Source organism: Ciconia boyciana, chromosome 3, assembly GCF_034638445.1.
Source record: "Ciconia boyciana chromosome 3, ASM3463844v1, whole genome shotgun sequence".
Lineage (NCBI taxonomy): Eukaryota > Metazoa > Chordata > Aves > Ciconiiformes > Ciconiidae > Ciconia > Ciconia boyciana.
In genome coordinates, this window is record NC_132936.1 from 28,399,988 (window position 1) to 28,420,930 (window position 20,943).

Consider the following 20,943-nt stretch of genomic DNA (forward strand, 5'->3'; position numbering starts at 1 on the left):
TCCCCAAGGGTGTTCAACATGTTACTGCAAACTGAGGCATCACTATCCCTCCCCTTAAGGAATGTATTCATGTCAGTACCTGATCAGCTGCAACATGTTTTAACATCAGAGGGCTGCCACCTGCACTGCCAGCCAGGAGCTTAGTGTTCAACTAACTATACATATATGGCAAATCGTCCTGGGTAAGGTTGAAACAGCTTGTTCTAAACCAGAACAGTTATTTATCAGGCAGGAATCTAGCTTGCTCCCTGCTATTCCACACTCCGACAAATATCTGCTTACTAATTCTGAGAGTGTATGGAGTTATGATAGTAATATTTCAAATATTACTATAGAATTAAAGCATTGTGACCCTGGAAAATTTGTCTCTCACTTCATCCAGCATTTATGGAGCTGTCAGAGTGCTCCTTCTTTTGGGAACACATTCTTTGCTGCAGCTTCTATTCCTCTTCCTCCCACATGAAGCGCTCAATGCACCTACACTCTTTCTGTACTGCATTCACTGTTAGCCTCTGTCCCTCTTTCGTTTGGGGATAATAGTCATTTTCTCCCTGCTCTCTCTCACAACTATATAAAACTTAAAAGTATAGGCATCGTTAAGGTCTTGCACAAAGCTTACCAGTGCCAAAGGCCCCTTTGGATCACATCCTCACATTTCGTTAACAATACAGTAAAAACCGTTTTCCTTCTAACTTGTGCACCCCTTTGAACTCTATCACCAGTTTCCCTCTCTGCAACATTTCTAATACTTATTCTTGTTAGGTGGTGCCAAAATTGGTAGACAACTGTCTGCATGTGGTCTCAGCAAGCATGAAATAACATCACAGCATCACATGAAATAATCTTGCTTGTTTTCTTGTCTCAAACCCTTCATGTGTATACTACAGTCCTGCTTGCTTGTCAGACTGTTGCCTGACCTAAACACAGTTTATCCACTTTTTTTGCTAACCAGTGTCTTCCCATTTTGTATGGTTGCTGAAATTCACCTTGAAGTCCAGACATAACTGGACATGTCTATGCTGAGTGTACAGAAGCCCAGATTAAGGGCCCATGACTCTTTAATTGCTAGTCCTTCCCATAGCATGAGCATGGCCATTGCGACTCACACCCTCCCAGGCAATACATGAGCCCAGTTCAAGGGACAACACTGACCCAGGACTGCTCTCAGGAGGCTGCACCCTGTCTGGGGGGTGGAGGAGAGAGTTCAGCCATGCAGACACAAGCCCTGCTGTACCACTTACCCACAGGGCCAGAGAGCAGGGGCTGGACCCGCTTCATTTACTACAACAGACATAACACCTGAGAACAGATCTTAAAAAGTACGGCTTTATCTGGGAACTGAGCTTGCAGTGCTTCCTGAACAGGCGGTATTTTTCACCATACAGGCACCACTGGGGCTACTCATTAAATGCTATTATCTAGTTACACAAGAACATACTGCTCTTACTGGAATTCCTTTTGTAAATGCTAAAAGCAAAATTACCTCTTTATTATAAAAAATGTAAGAATACAAAAATAAAATGTAGAAAGGAGTGCACACATTTTTACAAAAACTGTGTATGCCTGACGTTGATCATCTTCTCCTGTCCTCCATACTTCATTTTATTTCCTTAGAGAGTAGGTTGAGCTGGTTTGTAACCGTGCCTATGTTTCCTGAATATCAATAGCCACTGTCCTTAACAAAGTGTCTATAGGTGCTATTAAACTGTACATCCTTCAGAAAGTTGTTATTATTTTTGTTATTTCTTAAATTCAATTTTCGGACACTTTTTAACTGAAACTGCTTGCAGTCCTTATGCATCAAAGGCTCAGCGCAGTCCGAGGTCAAAAAAAGCAGTTTGTTACTTTGGTATAAATCTTCATTTGAATTTGCTTTGCTTTAAAATAAATTTATCTGCAAAGTGTAATGTAGATCTACAATTTAGACTATTAGCTCCAATCTGGCATGCAACTCCTAATGAAAGAAGAGTAGCCTTCACTCTCTATAGACACCCAACTGTTTCTATATATTTTAACAACAGAATACAGTTCTAAAAAATGAGTATTTCTTCTTCCTGGGAGAAAGGCATGAACATAAGAAAATGAAAACACAATTCAAGAACTTTTACCTAAAACACAGTCTAGTGACTAGACATACATGACAGAGATGCAAGATGAAGACCCCGGCATGTAGACGGCAGTATCTCTGGGAAAATCTGGGCGTTACAGGCTGATTAAAGTCAGCCTCCAACTTTGAAGTCTGGCTTACAGGTTTTTGCTATGGTATGAAAGAAACATCACGTACTTTTTAAACTGCCTGAAGTCAGATTTCTTCCAACACAACACAGTGAAGCAAATAACACATATCTTCAATGAAAAATTAAGCTATAAAAGGCCAATTACATAATAGATGAGACATACAGAATATTTTTGAATCTCCTAGGCATATCTGTAGCTTTCACAAATGGCCTGATCACACATCCAAAGAAAGGTGTGGAGGTTCAAAAAAGAGTTTGAAAGTAAATATATTTAAATAAAATCATACAATTAACAAACATGGTAATGTTCAGTATTCAAATGGACTTAATTTGATCATTTTATTTCACTTTCTATGTAAAAACAAATATTCACACAGAATAACAGCATGAAAAGCAAAATCCAGGGCCTGGAATGAAGCTCCCTGAGGCAGTTCTTGAGGCCGATGCAGAGCCCCATTCATTTCCCAGGGATTTAATCATGTACAGGATGTTTTAAAATGGAAGCTTTATATACTCTTCAAAAGTTCAGCTGAGTAACCTTCAATTATAAACACAGACTGCTGGAACCTGCTGAAAATATAAGCAACCTTCTAACGTGAAAACAAATTACATTTTCCTAAATTTGGAGGGGAAAAAAGGAAATCAAGTTGTATATGGGGTCAAATACCTCAAACAGTAATTTTTTCCTCTCATTTCTGTCATTCATAAAATTACTTTCCTTGATTTAAAGAACACTGCAAAATCACTGGAAACTCATTCATACTCATACATAACAGAGGTAAGACAGAAAGCAACTGAAGGCCCTTACAAAAAGCTCTGACAACCTAACCCTTGTTGTTCAAGAGGAAAGAAAACAAATATCCTGCATTTGCTCAGGTGACTGACTCAAGCGCATGTGAACCAGCGCCTGCACCCTGCCCGCGTCCCCAAGCTCGGCGCTGGAAGCAGAGCACTGCCAGCACGGCTGCAGGTGCACGCAGGGCAGGGAGATGGGGAGCAACCTGGCTTGCCCAGCTGCCACACACCGGCCTGCTGATCTCCTCCGAGATGCTGCAGCAGGTACTACAATTGGTCATGCCAGGGAAATGTCGACCTTATCCTGCTTCTCCCACACACCTTGGGGGGAGCAGGGAGCCATGGCAAATCAATGCACTATTCCTGCATTTCTGAATCATAAATCTCAGCTGGCTTGCACCAAAAGGTGTTGGGATCCTCTGCTGGAACAGCAAAAAAAAAAAAATTGAGATCACTACCAGCAGCCCAGATCAAACAATTCTCACCTGCCTTTAACAGCAGACAGGCTGTCGGCCCCGCCAAGGGGAGAGGCTCCCTGCCCGCTGGCAAGTGATTCACAGCCCAGCTCCTCACCCAGCCCTCCACAGCTTCAGCAGTTTCCTGAAGTCTGGAAGCTGGTGCATACTTGCGATTTAAAAAAAAATCGCTTATGCCTGGAAAGGAGGTAATTATAACCTGCCACTCCAGTCCCATCATCTAGAACTGGACAGTGACATCTCCCTGTCTCACAGATGACTGACTGTAGGGATCATGCTGGACCCGTACAGCTTGTGTTCTCAGTGGTGCATCCAGAAAAGGCCGTTCAGCCATGGTGTCAGAGCTGTGAGCACGGGGTTTGCCTGTCTGTGCTCAGCTCAGGTTCAACTCGGAGACAGCATGGCTCCTGTCCTCTGGGAGCTTCTGGTGCTCTCACCTCTGGCCCCTGGCTGAACTATGGCCCCTGCAGTGGTGCAGCCTACCTGCGGGCCCACGTCCCAGGCCCGGCCTCAGCCCACCCCCAGGGAGGTGCCCGATGCCCGGGGCTGCCCCAGTGCCCCCCGGCTGCCCTGCTCCTGGCTGGGGCGGTGGGACAGGCCCCGGCTGCCAGGCCCTGCCCTGCCCCCCTCTCCATGGGGAGCACCCGCCACTGTGCCCTGATATGGGTAAGCGTGTGCTCTCCATCCAATGTACAGCTTACTGTCGCTCGATACAACTGCAATTTGAGATACCAGTAACATGCCTGCGTATTTCTGAGCCTTCTGGTTATGACTGTCATAGCACTAAATGTCAAACCCTTAAAATTAGGTCTGGGCCCATTTAAATCCCTTCCAGGGATTTAAACCTGCCACTCAGGTTTAAATCCTTCAGCAGGAACGTGACCCCTTCCAGGGCTGGCGGTCGTGTTCCTGCTGAAGAGCCCCATCCCCTCTCGCAGAGAGCGGATACTCCTCCAGGCCCAGGGTGCATGGTGCTTCTGTAAGGAGAGGTACCTCCATCGAGCACAGCATACCTGGCACAGGAGGGGCTGCAACGCTGCACCACGACTGACAGATGCACACCCACGGGGGTGCTCCGTGTGGCAGCACCACAGTCCCACCCCGACGCCCAAGCAGGCACACCTGCTCATCCGCCCTGGGGGAGCATGCCAGCCAGCAGCATCCGCAGGACGCTCAGCCTAGCTCCTGAGACCACCTGTGATCCACAGACTGGGAGCTACTAAAACAGACAAACAGAGCGTATGGAGAATCACTGCCAGAAATGTGCACACTTTGTTAGTGTTTAACCTACTTACTGCTCAGAACACAAACCAAGCTTTAAGAGCTCTCTGGAGTAAAATACTGTAGTTAAAAATATCAGATGACTGGTTGGAAAGACCATTCCTATCTTGTGAGCAATAGCTGGAAATTATGATCTCCGTTTTAACAGTACAAAACGGCAAAGGAAAGAAACATAGAAGCTCACTGAAATCAGTGGAAGAATCTCGTTGATTTCATCAGCAAGGTGGAGTCCAAGAATCTGTAACCTCTCATGGTAAAAAGACATCAGATAAGGACGGTAAACATTCCTGGGAAGGACACAGGAGCCTTAGGTGGAGAAGCTATGTTTACAGGAAGAGGATAAGCTAAACGGAAACTGGCACAGAAGCACACAAAATGGGGACCCTGCTCCTCAGCCACTGAATCATCTGCTTTGTGCAAGGCACTCGTGTCAAAGGTGCCTGTGCTTCCCCGCTGAAACGCCGTGAATGAAACTAACAGAGTGCTGCCAGAAACACTGCTCCAGCAAAGCAACTGCAGGTACTCAGTCATGTCCCAAGGCATTAACATTCACACAGCTGGAGGACAGAATTCAAGTTTTTCATTATTTATTAACTGATCTGTACCACAACTACTAGTTGCTGAGCTGTAAAGGCTGCCCTGCTCTCTATAAGTGGTATAAGGCTCTGAAGAAGCTCTGGGAAATATTTTCCATTATTCCATCTCATTAAGCTCCTTCCTTTTTTCCCCTCCCCTCTCTCTGTATCTTTCAAACTGTTTATTTTTTAAAATACTTGCCTGTGCTATGTTCATTCTTTTGGCTGCTCTGTCCTGAAGTAAAACAGCCTAGGCTTTTGCCAGCTATTTCCCTTTGTCTTGCCAATGTTACTAAAAGAAGACTTTCTTGCTGGCATGCACCTCCTCCCTGACTGGCTACCCAGAACAGAAGCATAGTCAGTAAAAGACCTCATTAATTCAGATGCAGCTTCATTTTACCATGAAGTTATGCGCTGCCACAGCTAACTTCTCTAGGCCTCAGAGCACTATATGTTATGCTTACAGCCTCTCTACACAGCGTGTGAGGAAAAGGGTGCATTGGTTGTCTTCCATTTTACTTTAGTGCCCTAGTCCCTGTACCATATGCATGTCGGCTCTCCCTAGGCTTCTTTCTGTGGTGAGCCAAATGGTCCACAAGAGGAAATCCAAGAACAGAATAATCTGCTCAGTTTGTTCCCTGGAGCTGCATTAAAACATACCAAATTTGTCTCTCCCACTTGGAACACTCTGTCGGTATCATACCAAGGAAATCATGTACCCTCAAACTTCCTTATGATATGCCCCAGGGTATACAGCACAAACTCTTTACACATGCTATAATAAAACCCAGAAGTTGCAAGCCTTGCACAGTGAGGGACAAGTCAGTACACACTAATTAGCCCGGTTGCCAGAGTACTCTCCCATGTGGTATTCTAAGACACAAACCTCCTTATTCAATTCAGGAACCAAAAAATGTACAAAAACAGAGAGATGCTGCCAACCAAGAGGGAACGCTGAGCACAGCAATGATCTTAAATCTTGCTCCTCTGCCGAGTTTTGATACTGAAGTCGGCTTTGTCAAGAGACCTGTTTTTACTTAGAATCCAGAATCAGAAATCTTCTCTTGTCAGTAGACATCTTCAACTGTATTTTAAGTAAGTTAATGTAGTGCATCCTTTAACTTCTAGCCACAGCCACCAGTGGTTCTACAAATGCCTGTTTGTAAGACTGTGGTCACAAAAGCATAGAAAGGGGGGCAAAGTAGAACAATTCCCTGCTCAGACTGAGAATGTCCAAGCCAACTGGTCCCATTTTCCATAAGAATACCCTGCCATTTTACAGGAGACACATGTTAGAGTAGATCTCGGCTCCAAGGAGAAACACCAAAGAAGCTCTAGGCTCCAGGGGCTTGGTAAAGTCATACAGGGAAGAATATGGGGATCTTAGGCATTCCTCAGGTCATGCAGTAGTCGATGGCTTTCACCAGCAGTGCAGTTTTGGACGTTGGTGATCAGTTCTGTCTCTACCCTGCCTATACTTAAATGTTAGTGTGACAAAAAGGGACTGTGGAGAAGATTGGGAATTAGAACCCTAGAGACATTCTTCTCAGCAGCTTGGAAGTGCCCCATGAGAGATGTGCAGGATTCATGGAGATGCTCCTCTGAGGAAGGAGGGACATGCAAGGGCTAATGAGGCATCCTTTGGCTGCAAGAAGCAGGGGCTTGCCCAGGAAGAGCTAGTGTCATCTCAACAGCTGCGGTGCTATTACAGGCATAAACCACAGAGCCCTCTCTCTATGTACATTCAAATGCTGTAATTAATATTTTTCAAGAGAACAAATGGAGTACTTGCCTGTATTTATGAATGATGGCATTAAATAATCTTCCATCGCGCCAGCAGGTAGTGAAATTTTCACAACGGATTCCAGCATAACCCTCAGTTGTCTGCTGCGACCACAGGAGCAGTCTCTCTTTAGCAGACATGTCCTCTGACTCTCCAGTAACATGGATATCAGATATCTAAAATACAGTTAATACAAATATTACAATTACATATAACATATTATAATGTTTAAAATATTGCAGAAAAACACTCTGCATTACTGAAGAATTTTCTGTCTGATATTTGCATACATAAGATGATTATTCATGTACTGTATTAATATTCTTTCATGTCATATCCTTATGCACTCTTAGTGTCTTCAATATGAAACACAAAATTCATAGCTTCACAATTTTCTTCAGTTAGCCAGTTCTCAGCCTCTTAATTTCTGAGGACAATGTAATACTATTACATAAAGAAAAATACTTAACTATGTTTATTTTATGCTGATAATGTGAATAATAATCTATTTTTACTTAGTATACCTATTATACATGTTATATAATTATATGAAATACAATATATTTTATATGTATATATTCACACCTATCTAATACCCATATTTATATTATACATACTTTATTTAGCTACAATGTTCCTCTCTTAAAACATGTTAAATTATAATATATGCTGTTCTGGAATTCAGTAACAAAACAGTTTATCATGAAAATGGACAATAATGGTTTTAGGACAAAATTTTCTGAGAGGCATTTTAGGAATGACAGAAGGACTGAAAGATTATAAATTAAAATTTTGCCTGATACAGAAGGTTTGGTTTTGTATTATCTAAGCATTATCAACTTCATGTTAGGGAAAGCAGGAAAGCATTGGGAATTTCACACACAAACACTACCTTCTGGTGCATTAAATTCTCCCCTAATGAAGTTCAGTCAGTTTGCTTAGAAAACTATCACTGTATAAACATGAAGCAGACATTTCCCTAATTTGTACATGTATTGTTTGCACCTCATGTTATGAAAATTGTACTCAATGTGAATCTGAATTGCAAGATAGAACAAAAAGAAGACATGCCTTGATAAAGAAAGTGCTATCACATAGTCTTTCTTCTAAATGACCACCTTTTACCACTTACCCAAACAACAACAGATAATATAATATTTATTATGAAGAACACCAAGAACCCAGGAACCATGAGGCACCACATAAGGACCCACGTACCATAGCTCAGACATTACAAAAAGCAGGCTGAGGTGCTCGGGCAGAGGCAAGAGGACTTGAGACAAGACCGGGATTTTTGGGTGGACACCAAGCACCCCCATGAGCCCACCTGGAAGAGGCTGTGCCACACAAGCCTACACCCAGCACCGCAGGGAGATACAGGTCTCTTCTGGCTCTGGAGACAGCCTGAGGCCAGGGCTCAGAGGAGGTTTGCCCACAGACAACTCTGGGGGTCAGGCACATGCTCGAGTTAGCTGCCGAAGAGGCTTAACTCTGGAGCTGTGCCAATTCCAGCAATCCTATTCTAGTCTAAACCAGGGAGCTACGTTCATGAGGGCAGATGGGACGGTCATAACAATGCCTCCTGGCCTTGAAATCTCTGCACACAAAGGTATCTTCTGTCTGGGCTCTTCCTGGGGGAATTCAGACAGGCTAGGCTGGAAATTACGGATTTTTCTCACATTAAGCCATGCAAAACATAATGCCAGGAACAAAGAGATATAGCTTTCCTACTGATGCTGCTATGTCGATGCCTAACAGGAGGTGGTGGAAAGCACTACAAAGCAGGGGACTAAAGGAAGAGCCTTGGAGATGTCAGGGCAATGTAGCTGCTGCAGTGCTCTCTATGATTTCTGTTTAACCACCTTTCATACTTCCAGGAGATGACGAGCACTTACAGCCATACAGTAAATTGTAAATAAATTTAATGCAAGGAACAAATTAATTTACATTATTTTTATGCAAGTATCCACAAAACAGCAAGTTGTGAAAGCAGTTCTTCAGATACTTATTACAGGCCATCATATCTGCTCACTCTAGGTAATGGAAAGATACAGGCACCGATGCTAGAAAGCCAAGTAGTTTTAACTGTTCAACTAGCCTGTAAATACCTCCGAAAATCTGATGGCACTTTTTGCATCCTATTGTCTCCAGCTTCAACATTGCACATTTTTAAGAAAAATCAAACAGAAAAAAAAAAATCCCTTTTTTGTTTAAAACACTGAAGAGAAACACATGCAGCTGTGATTGTTTATACATTTCTAGGTATCAAAATCCTGCATGGAGTATTTACTACATGAAATCACACAAAATACAGACAGTATGAGTCTTGTAAGTGGAGGAGGGAATCCAGGCAACAGGGAATCCAATGTGGCAAAAGATCAATTTAAAATCTCTCTGAAAATTTTCTTGTAAAAATCTAGGGAACTCATCTGTAGTCTAAGATTTCCTTTCTGTTGGTTACCTTTATTCTTTGGTATTTCAAAGCAAGAAAGCAAACTAAATATTTTTTCAGCAGCTTCAGTTTCTATTCATCACAGAACAACCAGACCACAATATAAATGAAGTCAACCATTTACCACTTATCCGGACAACGGTTCTGAAAGAGATGATGTCATCTGGAAGTGCCAGATGTCCAGCAAAAAAAGAACCCCTATAATTTCTTTCCTGTCATTTTCAGAAAGTCTTCTCTGTGTAATCCTTAAGTATCACTTTTTTTTAATATATTCTAACTAAGCAAGCCAACAATGTAATTTCCTAACGGCCATTCCTCACTGCTAAGTTCAAGCCTTTAGCCTCCTTCACGGTTAATTGACCTGCGATGGCTATGTACATTTCAGACTGCAGAGAGTGCAAACGCAGCATATTTGAATGCACATTAGATTCTTCTGGCAATAAGTGATTTCAGACATCAAGGCAACTTCTGAAGATCGTACTTGCATCTGTTGTTACATACAAACAACATTTGTAGCTATGGACACAAACACGAGGCGAATATTTCTTATTCTGGAAGTGACCACTAGGCAAGCTTGCAATCCAAATTCTGGATGGCTAAAACATGAATTTAGCTCATTACCCTAAGATCAACAGGATTTCGATCCAAAATCTTCCAAGCACCATTCAGCACCCTAGTTGGCCATCTGAAGAAAAAGGAATAGACTAGACTAGGTTTAAAAACTGAAACTGCTTTTCACTCATGGAGGTAGCCCGTTTCAGTACAAGGTTAAGGAACACTAACATTAGCCTGAGGCCTGAAACAGCCTGAGCACTTCTGTTCTCTAAATAAGGTATTTCAGGTTCCAAGGCTAAGATTTCAGACTTTTTCATAAACACTGAATTTGTATTTAAAAAGTATAAAAATACACTGAGGGAAATGGTGAGTCAAAGAGCTATATTTTATTACACTTAGAAATATGAGCTCTAATTTGCAAGATGCCCTATTAACTTCGAACTACTTAGCAAGTAAAATACTACCCCCACAAAATAAGGTATCAGAGAGAGAGAGCACATCTTTCCTTTGATAACCCCATAAGGACAGTATAGATACTCATCTACCAACTATGCATTATCATCAATATCTATAACATCATTTGCCACAGGAAAGAAAAAGAAAGACTACTAAATTAGGAATACTAGAACAGAAAATAAGTTAAGGGTCAACTAAATCTTTTACTGTTCAAATTTTGTCCTTCAGAGCAAACAGTTTGTGTGAACCATTCATTCTTGTATCCCACAAGCCTATTATTTATCCGTTATAATCTGTTACTAGAGGACATTTATTCCTTGAGCATGGAACAAATTGTTGAGTTTGCATGAGTCTGAACAGTTGTTTGCTAGAGATCCATTTCTCCAAATTATCTCAAAGTCTGTGAATTATAAGTTATGCAAGAAAAAGAGACAGAGGTAATTCTCTGCACAGGCCTAGAATCTTAGGATCAAAGTCTTAATTGGCACTAAATACTCTATTTCTTGTTTCTAACTGGGAGAACTAGTTCACCTCTGCTACTGGCAAGTGTTTTTTTCTCTGCCTGTAAGTTTCATCTGCATCACACAGCACACAAAATCCACATGCCAAAAAGCCTCAAGCTCTTTGCTTGCACTGATTTCAGTGATGCAGTTTTGAGTCCAAAGAGTAGAGAAGATCAGAGAAGACCTTCCAAAAAAGATCAATGGTGGTGCTGGATTTCTGTGGCTCATTTTTTACAGTGCAAACAGCATTTTTTACAGTGCAAATAGAAGAGCAGCAAGACTGGTATAGATAGTAAGGAGTCTTCCCTCCGATTCCATCTAATCCCAAATGTTTTGAAGCACGTCTAAACTTGACATAATGTACTTAGCTGCACAAAAGTATATAATGGACTAGAGATGCATGACGTATAATGAAATGTATTCTGATGTCAGCTAGCCCTAAACCAGAAAAGTCCGAAGAACACAAAGAAATAAGAGAAAAAAAGAATACATGAATATGGAGAGATTTTGAAATGCTATTTTCCACCTAAGCTAAGTAGTTATGTGTAGTGTTTGAAAAGGATTGTTGACAGCATGTTGAGGGAAGTATAGTTATACGAATGGAATTTGAACTTGCATGTGATCACAAGAAGTCATCTCCCCTGACGTTACAGTTGGACTTTGTGAGTTTCCATTTGGCTATAAATTCAAATGCTCCTATTCAGCTCTCGCAAGGCTCTGTGGAGCTGTGAGTCCAGCTTTGGGCAACACCCTTCCAAAAATATTGAATCAGTTGAAGTAGATCGAAAGAGAAAAACAAGAATGACAAAGACCTAAAAATACATGACCTGTTAGGAAAGATTGAAAAATTGGGTTTATTTAGTCTAAAGTAGGGAAAACCAGGGGGAGATGTGATAACAGTCTTCAAATATGTAAAATGCTGTTGCAAAAAAGGTAATAAATCAACTCTTCTGGGAATGGGAAAAGAACTAATGAGTTTAAAATGAGCATATGTGTTTTCAGCTAAACCCACTTTTTAATACAAAAGACAGATAAGAACTAGAATAATTACTCAGGAAGCATGTGAAACCACCAATAAGGCAGATACAGAAGAACAAGTATCAGTCAAGAATAGTTTTCATTAAGTTATCTTGCCTTCGGGTACAGAGATGACCTAGACGACCTGTCCAGAACCTTTCCAGCTCCAGTTTTGTAGTTCCACCAATGATTATAGATCTCCTTCATTCACCATTTATGGTGGATTGCACCTGCTTCTTGTGAGTATTACAAGGAAGCAAACAATACTATGACAATAAAGCAAAATTCCTGACTTTTGCACCTTTGCCCTGCAAATCACATTCCAGAAGACCAACTGGCATCTCTCCCTCCCTTAACTGTACTACATGAATAGATAACACAAGATTATACGATAGTGGACATAGCTGGAAGGTGTCTTGTCATCTCACAACTATTTGCAATAATAACTGAAGTAATAAACAGATGACTACTTAGCCAGAAGTATTCTACTGAATATGCTTGGTTACAAATAATCTGTTGGGATTTTTTTATTTATTTAAAAGCAAGTCTATTGCCTTCATCCTGACTCAAATAAATGTTTTGTTTTGCTTTTTTTTTCTTGCAGATTATTATTAGTACTGTCGATAAGAAATCCACTGTATCAGACACTATGTAGATGCATGGCAAAAACACAGCTGAGGAACTTGCAGCCAAGACAACAGTTGAGTACTGGAAGTAGATGAGTGATTCTGTTTATATATTAGACAGTTTTTTCTAGAAAACATTTACATCCATAAACCAGAACTGAAGCTACCACAAATTAGACTGGAAGAATAATGATAATGATTGGTAACATGATACACGTAAATCATTGGTTTTGACACAAGCTGACAACCACCAAAAACTGGTGGTAACACCACTTGGTATCTATCTTTTGCTGATACTGAATGAAAACCATGGCTTGTTTCAACACAGGAGACATCAAATATTACAGCAGCAGCTGTAGTAGCTCACCCTGTAGAGAAGCCAGAACTACAGCCTTGATTTTCTACTCTGCCTGCATTGTGCTAAAACATCACTGAGAAGGGGTCTCCTGCAGGAAGCCTCAGTCTTGATTCACAACTTCTTGACCTTAATGCAAACTGCCATCTGCTCTGAGACAGCTCTGAGTTAGAACACTATCAGAGCATATCTTGCTCAAGGAAGTCATCTTCCTGTATTAGGAACAAGGACTGTAGAAATTGGGCTCCAGCAGAGCATAAAAAAAATTTTCTCTCAAAGCTATTAGTGAGCAGTCAGGAACGAAGCTTCAGAACACCCCACTTACTTGAATTTTGCAAACAGGAAACCAGAGGTAATGAGGTAGCACGTATTTGAACGGAAAATCATAATTGTTTTACATCCATAGGAAGACGTGCCACAGAAAGAAACTCAAAAGACATATTCCAGTAGTGGGGACTATGCTGTTTCAGAGGGTAAAATGTCCTATCTTTGTTACAGCAAATTAGCCAGCTGTACCAATGAGTTTCCTCTGGTGTCCATGTCTCAGTTTGAAAAGCCAACACGCTTTCAAATATCAGCCACATCTGAGGGACTATGTAAGCTGAGAGTACATTACAGCATGGATAAGGTGACAAGGTGAGTGGAGGCTACTGATCTCTCTAATTCCAGCAAAGAAAATGGTAAAAACTGAGATTGGTAACTGCAAACCTTGTGTATTAGCTCAGGCTGATAACAGGAACTTTGTGGATCTGTAAAAATAACAGCTTTACTGTTTTATACTGAAATACAAAACATTCAAATACTTGTTTAATTCTCAAATGCAATCAAAAGGAAAGTGGTCATGACTTCGTAAAATAAAGCAGTTGGAAATCTAGTCTTCTTCCTGGATTTGTTTTCAGGTCAAAGCTAGGTGCTCTTAAAATTACTTAGAATCTGGGTGGAGAAAGGGAACTGAACTGACAACCAGACACGTCAGCAAATCAGGCATTTAGCCTGATCTGTCAGAAAATTTCATATTCATATCATTATGCAGTGTTTTATCGATATCACCAGCACAAGTCTCAGTATTGATGCAGGTGCTCAGCAAAAGCCTTGTTTTTTTCCCCTTCCCCCTGTGGCAACAAAGGGTATATGCCTGCTTGGAGTAATAACTGCAGCAATATTAGAAGCTGTATTACTCCGATCATACAGGAAACAGCAGCCATGCTTGGCTGAACAGACAAGGCCTCATACACTTTTACTCAGTAATGACGTTTTAATCGAATCAAAGAACATTCCTAAGCTGTTCCTGAATTCCAGCTAAGATTACGAGGGCAAAGATCTCCCTGTGTATTAGGAGGCTATTTGTACTAGTGTGTACTGTGTGTTGTAATTGGGTGTGTTATCTGTACTTAACAACTAAGCTCGGAAAAAGTAAAATTTGATTTCTGTTACAAAAGTAAATTATATAAACAACGGAAGTGTAGTTACTCTTTGCTGGAAAGTACCTTTTGCATATGTCCATTCCCTCAACTCAAAGCTCAGATGTCCCTGTTGAGCAAGGGAAATCAGTTTTGGACCAGATCCTGGTATCAGCACTTGACCCACACCTACAGATTTCAGTTGTGCTGAAGATAAGTGGGGGAGAACTGGTAATATGGATTGAATTAGTAAGTATGAATACCAACAGACAAAAATTTGCTTTCCTTCAGATACTCTGCAACTAAGCTCGTACTTTGGTTTCTTTTATTGTAAAAGGAAAATAATTTCTATTATTGTAAAAGGAAAATAATCCTACCCTCAGAAGAAGATGGAATTTCAATAATTAATATTAATAGCTCATATAGACAGTTTGGGAAGAAAAATCTTTTAAAAGAAGTGTAGAGCATTATGAACATGATTTATGTTCACTTTTTCTATTTCAAGCTGCCTACATATTTCTGTCATTCTTCAGTTCCTATTGACCATAACTGAAAAGAATTAGAAATATTCCTTTCCTTGATACAAGGCCCAAAGGAATTACAAGACCATCAAGAGCTGATAAGAAAGTTTACTGCAGAAACTAAATGTGAACTTAAACTCACTCCACCTCCTAGAAACATTTTAACATGGAAAATCTTTTTCCTAAATTAGGAAACAAATCAAACTACAGACAGCAAAACAGCACAAGGATACATCAACACTCCTGAAGTATAGAGGTATTACTTAACCTGTGAAAAAGATTAAGTAATATGTTCTGTCCTACAACTACCTGTAGTATCATAGCATATGTAAAAGGCTTATACAGCAAAGTGAAGATATTTTTGTAACAGTAAAAATACTGTCCCAATACTAATTCTGAGCTAACTTTCAAAGATAATGTACTGTGTCGAAATATTTACCTTGCTCCTGTTTGGTGGAATGCTAAATAATGCCTTTTCTTTTGGCAATTGGGAAAGCACAGCATCAGAAGAATAACACCTCTTTTGTTCAAGCAGCAGATCACTTTTGCTTTCAGAAAGAAAGTGATGAAACTTTTCAGGTTTATTGCTTTTTGGGACATCTTCAACGATTCTGCAAGAAGTTATGTTTAACCCAGTTTCTTCACGTTGTCTGCCTAAAATGTGGATAGCAGAATCCAAGCTGGCTGCTTTTCCATAACAAAGACCACTAGATTTCTTCAGGAATGCTAATTCTCTCCTGTTGCTATCCTCCGAGTATTTCCTCTTCCATGCACAGCGTTTCTCTGAAGTCCTCTTGTCTTGTTCCTTTAACCATGTCTCTGTTTCATCAGACTTGGTGAGCCTCTGATTATCCCCGTGAAAACTGTTCCCACAAAGAGAATCACCCTCTGTTTCACCCAGGAAAACTTTTGCTTTAACAAGATCAGCTGAAAGGTCTGTACTCACGGGCAGAGCATTACCAGCCACTGTCACTCTCCGGGAGAAGGAATCAGCCAATCCCACACCCTTGGGACAATTCTCGGTGTTTTCTGAAATCCCCTCTTCATACTGGCTTTTTTCTTCATTTTCTTTAACCTGTACTGAATCTGGTCCCTTGTCGGTTGATCTCTTTCTCCTTTTTCTTCTGAAATATTTTCTTCCAGGGGAATGTTTAGCTGGACTTAGGGGAGCTTTGGCAGGATCTAAACACTGTTCTTCCTTTTCAGCCCTCACACATCCACAGACATTCCCCATTTGGCTTTCAGTAACTCACAGTCGCACAGTCTCATTCATTCCGGTATATTTACATACACTTAAATCCTCCTCAGAAAGTTAAGAACTGCCGTTTGCACCGTAATTTCTTCCAGACTTCACATCCATCCTCCTCAGTACGTAGCCATTTTGCTTATGAGAAATGCACACGCAATAAACGTTGTGGCACGGTGCCCAGGCAGGGCCTGTGTCTGATTAGACACTGTGGCTTATTTCTGGCCACCAATCTTCTTAAATAAACATCACTGCTTCAGCGTTGGGCTGTAATGCTGATGGCCTTTCACAGAGATGACATAGCATTTATGAGCAAGAGAAAATTCTCACATGCATTTTAACTTCCCGTTTCACTTAGTAACTCGAGCAAGATAAAGTAGAAAAATATGCAGCAACCTTTGAAACTATTAGCTACACTCCAAATCCAAAAGCAAGCAGTGCAGCAAATAGCAGGGATTTAGTTAGCAGATTTGGTTTGCACTTCATATGTTTTTATTACGTACCCAATGATCCACAGAAGGGAAGATTAAAGTGAAGGATCAGAGATTGCTCTGACAGCTTGTTGGGGGTCAAATTTTTATTTGTATGTGGAGTTTTCATAGCAGCTGATGTGATTTTTCACTGATTTCTCAGCTATATATCACACTTCACTACTATCACACAAGCATTACAGCTTGCTCACGGCAGTGGTGCTGTGTACTGGGAGGTGGAACTTTGCAGCAGACTTAAACCTTCTGGCAGATAAAGGTGAAACAAATCATAAGAGCCAGTCTGTCTAGAAAACTGTCCACGAAGTTACCGTTTATAAAAATGGAGCTTTATCCTCCTCCCATGCTCCTGTTCTATAGGCATCTCTGTGTAGCTTTGAATATAACACCCAAGAGGCGTCTAACTACATATGAAAACTAGGTAGAAATGTAAACTATTAAAATGCAAGCACGTCTAATCACCAACATACTTGGTTTGAAAAATGCCTGTGTTTTGAAGCTTCACCTTCATTTGTGTTACCAATATACAAAACCTACTGAAAACAACACACATCAGCAGGGGTAGGTGTGTATGGCTTCGCATGCTGAGAAAAAACTACCAAGTGACTTGCCAAGCATTATCAGGTGTTACCATTGAGTTTCCCTTGTCTATTTGAAAAGGAATTGCAAAAATGAAACCCAGAGACTTTATCCCCAGGGGCCAGTTCCACTGAAGCATTCTATGACATTTTACTGATGGGATCTAGAATGAATAATACAGCAAAGAAGTAGGATCAGCCTCCAAAGAATTTCCAAGAATACAGATACTCATTGCTGACCACTCAGGGCACTGGGGTAAAATTTGACAGCAATGCTTAGAAAATTTTATACTGTAACACTAAGGGACTGGAAGGCTTTTACAGAATACCCTGTACCACTGATAGACAGGCAACTACATACAGGCACAATGTTAACATGTTTCTTTTCAAAGTAGACGTTTATGCCATGACGACACTCTCTTTCATGGCCTCAATTTGTATTTGCATTTGTAGTATGCTTAACATACAGGTGCGGTTGTGACATTTGCTCCCTTTACACACTGTAAAAAGCTGTATTCTAGTCACCTTAGAAAAGCAACTTTCAGACAAGGCCCAGAGGACACACTGATTTAAAACACACATCCACATGGGACTGAGTTGGGTCCTGACTTGCCCCCCCCCCCCCCCCAATTAATAGAAAAGCACATTAAAAAAAAGTAAAAATATAGTCTTTGTAAATGACATCGCTGTGTTTGTACAAACAAACAGCTTTTATGCTTGAAAATATACCGCTCTTTCTCCTCTCTCATCAGAAAAGAAGATTCAGGACTTTGCAGTGCAATGGACCAAGACTGGTTAAATTTCACAGAGATATAGCTTCTGGTTTAATAATAACAATAACAACAATAATAATATATTATAGTATAATAATATTGAAATATTACATTATGTACTCTTAAAAAAAGACTTATTATTACTATCCTGATAAAGCAGAAATCATGTAAAAGGTTAAAGACAAGAGTGTCCAGCATTTGAATGAAAAATTGCAAGTTTTCATGCTATATTAACTGTCTAATTGAAAAAGTATTAAAGCAAATATAGCCTAACCCAAGTACACTGCCAATGTTGTTCTTCACCCACAAAAATTTTGCAGGAGTTAAGAATTTGCTTAAAATACTGCAAATTTAAATTTTCCAATGCAAGTGCATATTTAAATTAAGACACACAGGCACTGAGGTTTCTAAACAATAATTACAGTAGACTATCTGAGTTTCAATGGACTGTGCTGTAGTATATACTTTTTTAAAACTGTTTACATGTTTAACAGTCAGCATGGCACCATGTTCTTCCAAAGATAAAACGTCCTTCAAGCATTCTCTGTTCTTTCAAAATTCCTGTTAGAATTGGTGTCACTCTTGACTGTCATTAAAATGTCAAATCTAATTCAAGATAGGTCAGAAGAAACACATACTGTTATTTTACAGCTGACAGTCTGTGTTTTGTAATGTAATCAGTAATTTAGAAAGTCCCTGATTTTGCACATCCTCTTTCATATATACCTTAAATCAGGAGGGGTTTTTTTTTCTTAAGAGTACGCAATTCACTTTTTCAGAAAATCAGATGCTTCTGAAGTGGAATTAAAAAATTGAGGTGGCAAAAATAAAAGAATCAGTTCTGAAACACTGGTTACAAGCTCAGTGCTCCCAACAATCCTGGCTTACTGCTGCATATTCCAGGTCAATTTAGTTAAATGCACAGGATATATCTGCAGCTATTCCTAGAATTTAACCATTTCTAAATATTAGCTAGGAATAAATGCATTCCAAATATATCTCTACAGATTGTTATTAGTATTTGTGCCTTTCTATCTTCCTAGAAATAGGTAAGAAATATGTATTTTTGATACTTAATAACCAATTTAGCAATACTTACCAGCTGTTCCTGAGTGAGAAGGCTATCACCTATTTAAACAACTCTTTCTGCTGTTTCTCGGTTTTCCATGAACCAAAAAGTAACTTTATAGTCACTTTAACTTTGTAAGTCACTTACGCTCTTGAACCAAAGAAAAGATCAAGGACAAAAGAAGTTATAAATTGCATTTATATCAGTTGTGGGTTTTTTAATATAAAAAACCTATGCAAAATCATATTCCATGTTAAGGGAAGATGATAAATGAAAGTGAGAGTAACTAAAGACAAAATGACCACTTTCAGCTAATTGAAATTCTGTAAAGTCATAACTTTGGTCTCAGCAAGGAAAGAGACAGAGACAAGAGGATTAAACTGGAGATTCAGAAAAGGGAAACTGACATTTCTTCTAAAACCTGTCTGCTAGAGCAAACAAATATGATATTCGAAAGCATCAAAAGAGACTACCACTGCAGCCTGAGAACCACCACAATATAGCGAAGACCTGACCACACCAGGGGCTTTGTCTCAGACACCTGACTAGAGCTGAAAGGAAGCTCAGCGCTGGCTAAAGCCAAAGATCCAGATGATAGAAGCTGTTAAAAATATTATCATGGATTGCTGTGTTTCTCTTCTGTTTGGATGGTTTTTTGTTTGTTTTGGGTGGTTTTGTTTGTTTGAGGTTTTTTAATGAAAACCCCAAAGATATAAATTTATACCCACCAATGCTGGAAAGTTTTAAGGGGAGATTAGCAAAAGACTTTTTCTGGCACATAAATCCTTAAGAAGTATAACACGAATAAAGGATTAGACCAACACTTGTCTGCAATTTGATCTGTCTTAGAGGCTGCTTAATCACAAACAAGAGGTTAACATTAAGACATGGCAAACAAAAAATTAACATCGAGACATGAAATAGCTCATGCAGATTTGTAAGAGTTCGCATTTAACCATAGATTTCTGTAACTTGTCAAGCACGTCTGTGACTGTGAAATGCATTATGCTCTTAACATGGGACAGGTCTATTACACATTAAAGTGGCAACACTGTTGAATATCTACGTATTTGTTAGTCTGCAAAATGCTGAGACCATTCATCCTTTGTACACTCCTAATTTATGCTTTATCATTGGTTTCATATAGTCAGCAAATGTAGTAAAGGAAAGGTTATTCCACTTTGCCAGTCAAACTGTGCCTGCTATCTTTTATCCTAGAATAACACAATCAAAAGCCTACTAGGAATGCATTTCAGGTAGTTTTGGATCTAAGATCCAAATTTCTCCCCCCCTCCCCCCCTTTTTTTTTGTTGCTTATGCAACAGAGCAAAAGCAATGGAGCATTTAGCATAAATGGGACATGTCATTTCACGGTACTAAAACAGCATACCAGATAACCAGCAAGCATTTTGTTGCACAGCCCAAAGGTCACATGCAGAATGACAGAGATAAACATAAGCCAAAGAGAAAGTGAAAATTAAAGCAGCACAAGATAGAGAACAAGGCAAAAAATAAAGGCTTGCCAGCACACAACATAACAAAGGTTATACTTGGAGCTGTTTGAGCTGTCCTGGCAACCACCACTCGAGATCTGAAAGAGCTGTTCAGCTTTCAGGTACCACTGAGGTACCAAAAGTCACGACCCTGAACAGGAAAGGTTTTATAGCCCGTGAGATGGCTTACAAAAAGAGGAGTTTGTTCCTTGTTGATGGTTTTATAGGATTAAGGATGAAGAGAATCAAATGGATGAGTTAACT

The 20,943-nt window shown here is 40.1% G+C and overlaps 1 protein-coding gene across 24 annotated transcripts in view; it reads right to left on the minus strand.

The window, feature by feature from the left end:
- The window catches only part of DST (dystonin), a 315,224-nt gene that overhangs the window by 164,344 nt on the left and 129,937 nt on the right, over positions 1-20,943 (minus strand). For 23 of the 24 annotated variants that reach the window (XM_072855195.1, XM_072855191.1, XM_072855192.1 and 20 more), the window contains one exon: positions 7,157-7,323. In XM_072855195.1, the coding sequence (XP_072711296.1) occupies positions 7,157-7,323 (167 nt within the window). Of the gene's footprint in view, positions 1-7,156; positions 7,324-15,471; positions 16,425-20,943 lie in introns of those variants that run through there. The other variant, XM_072855196.1, reaches the window with a different exon arrangement.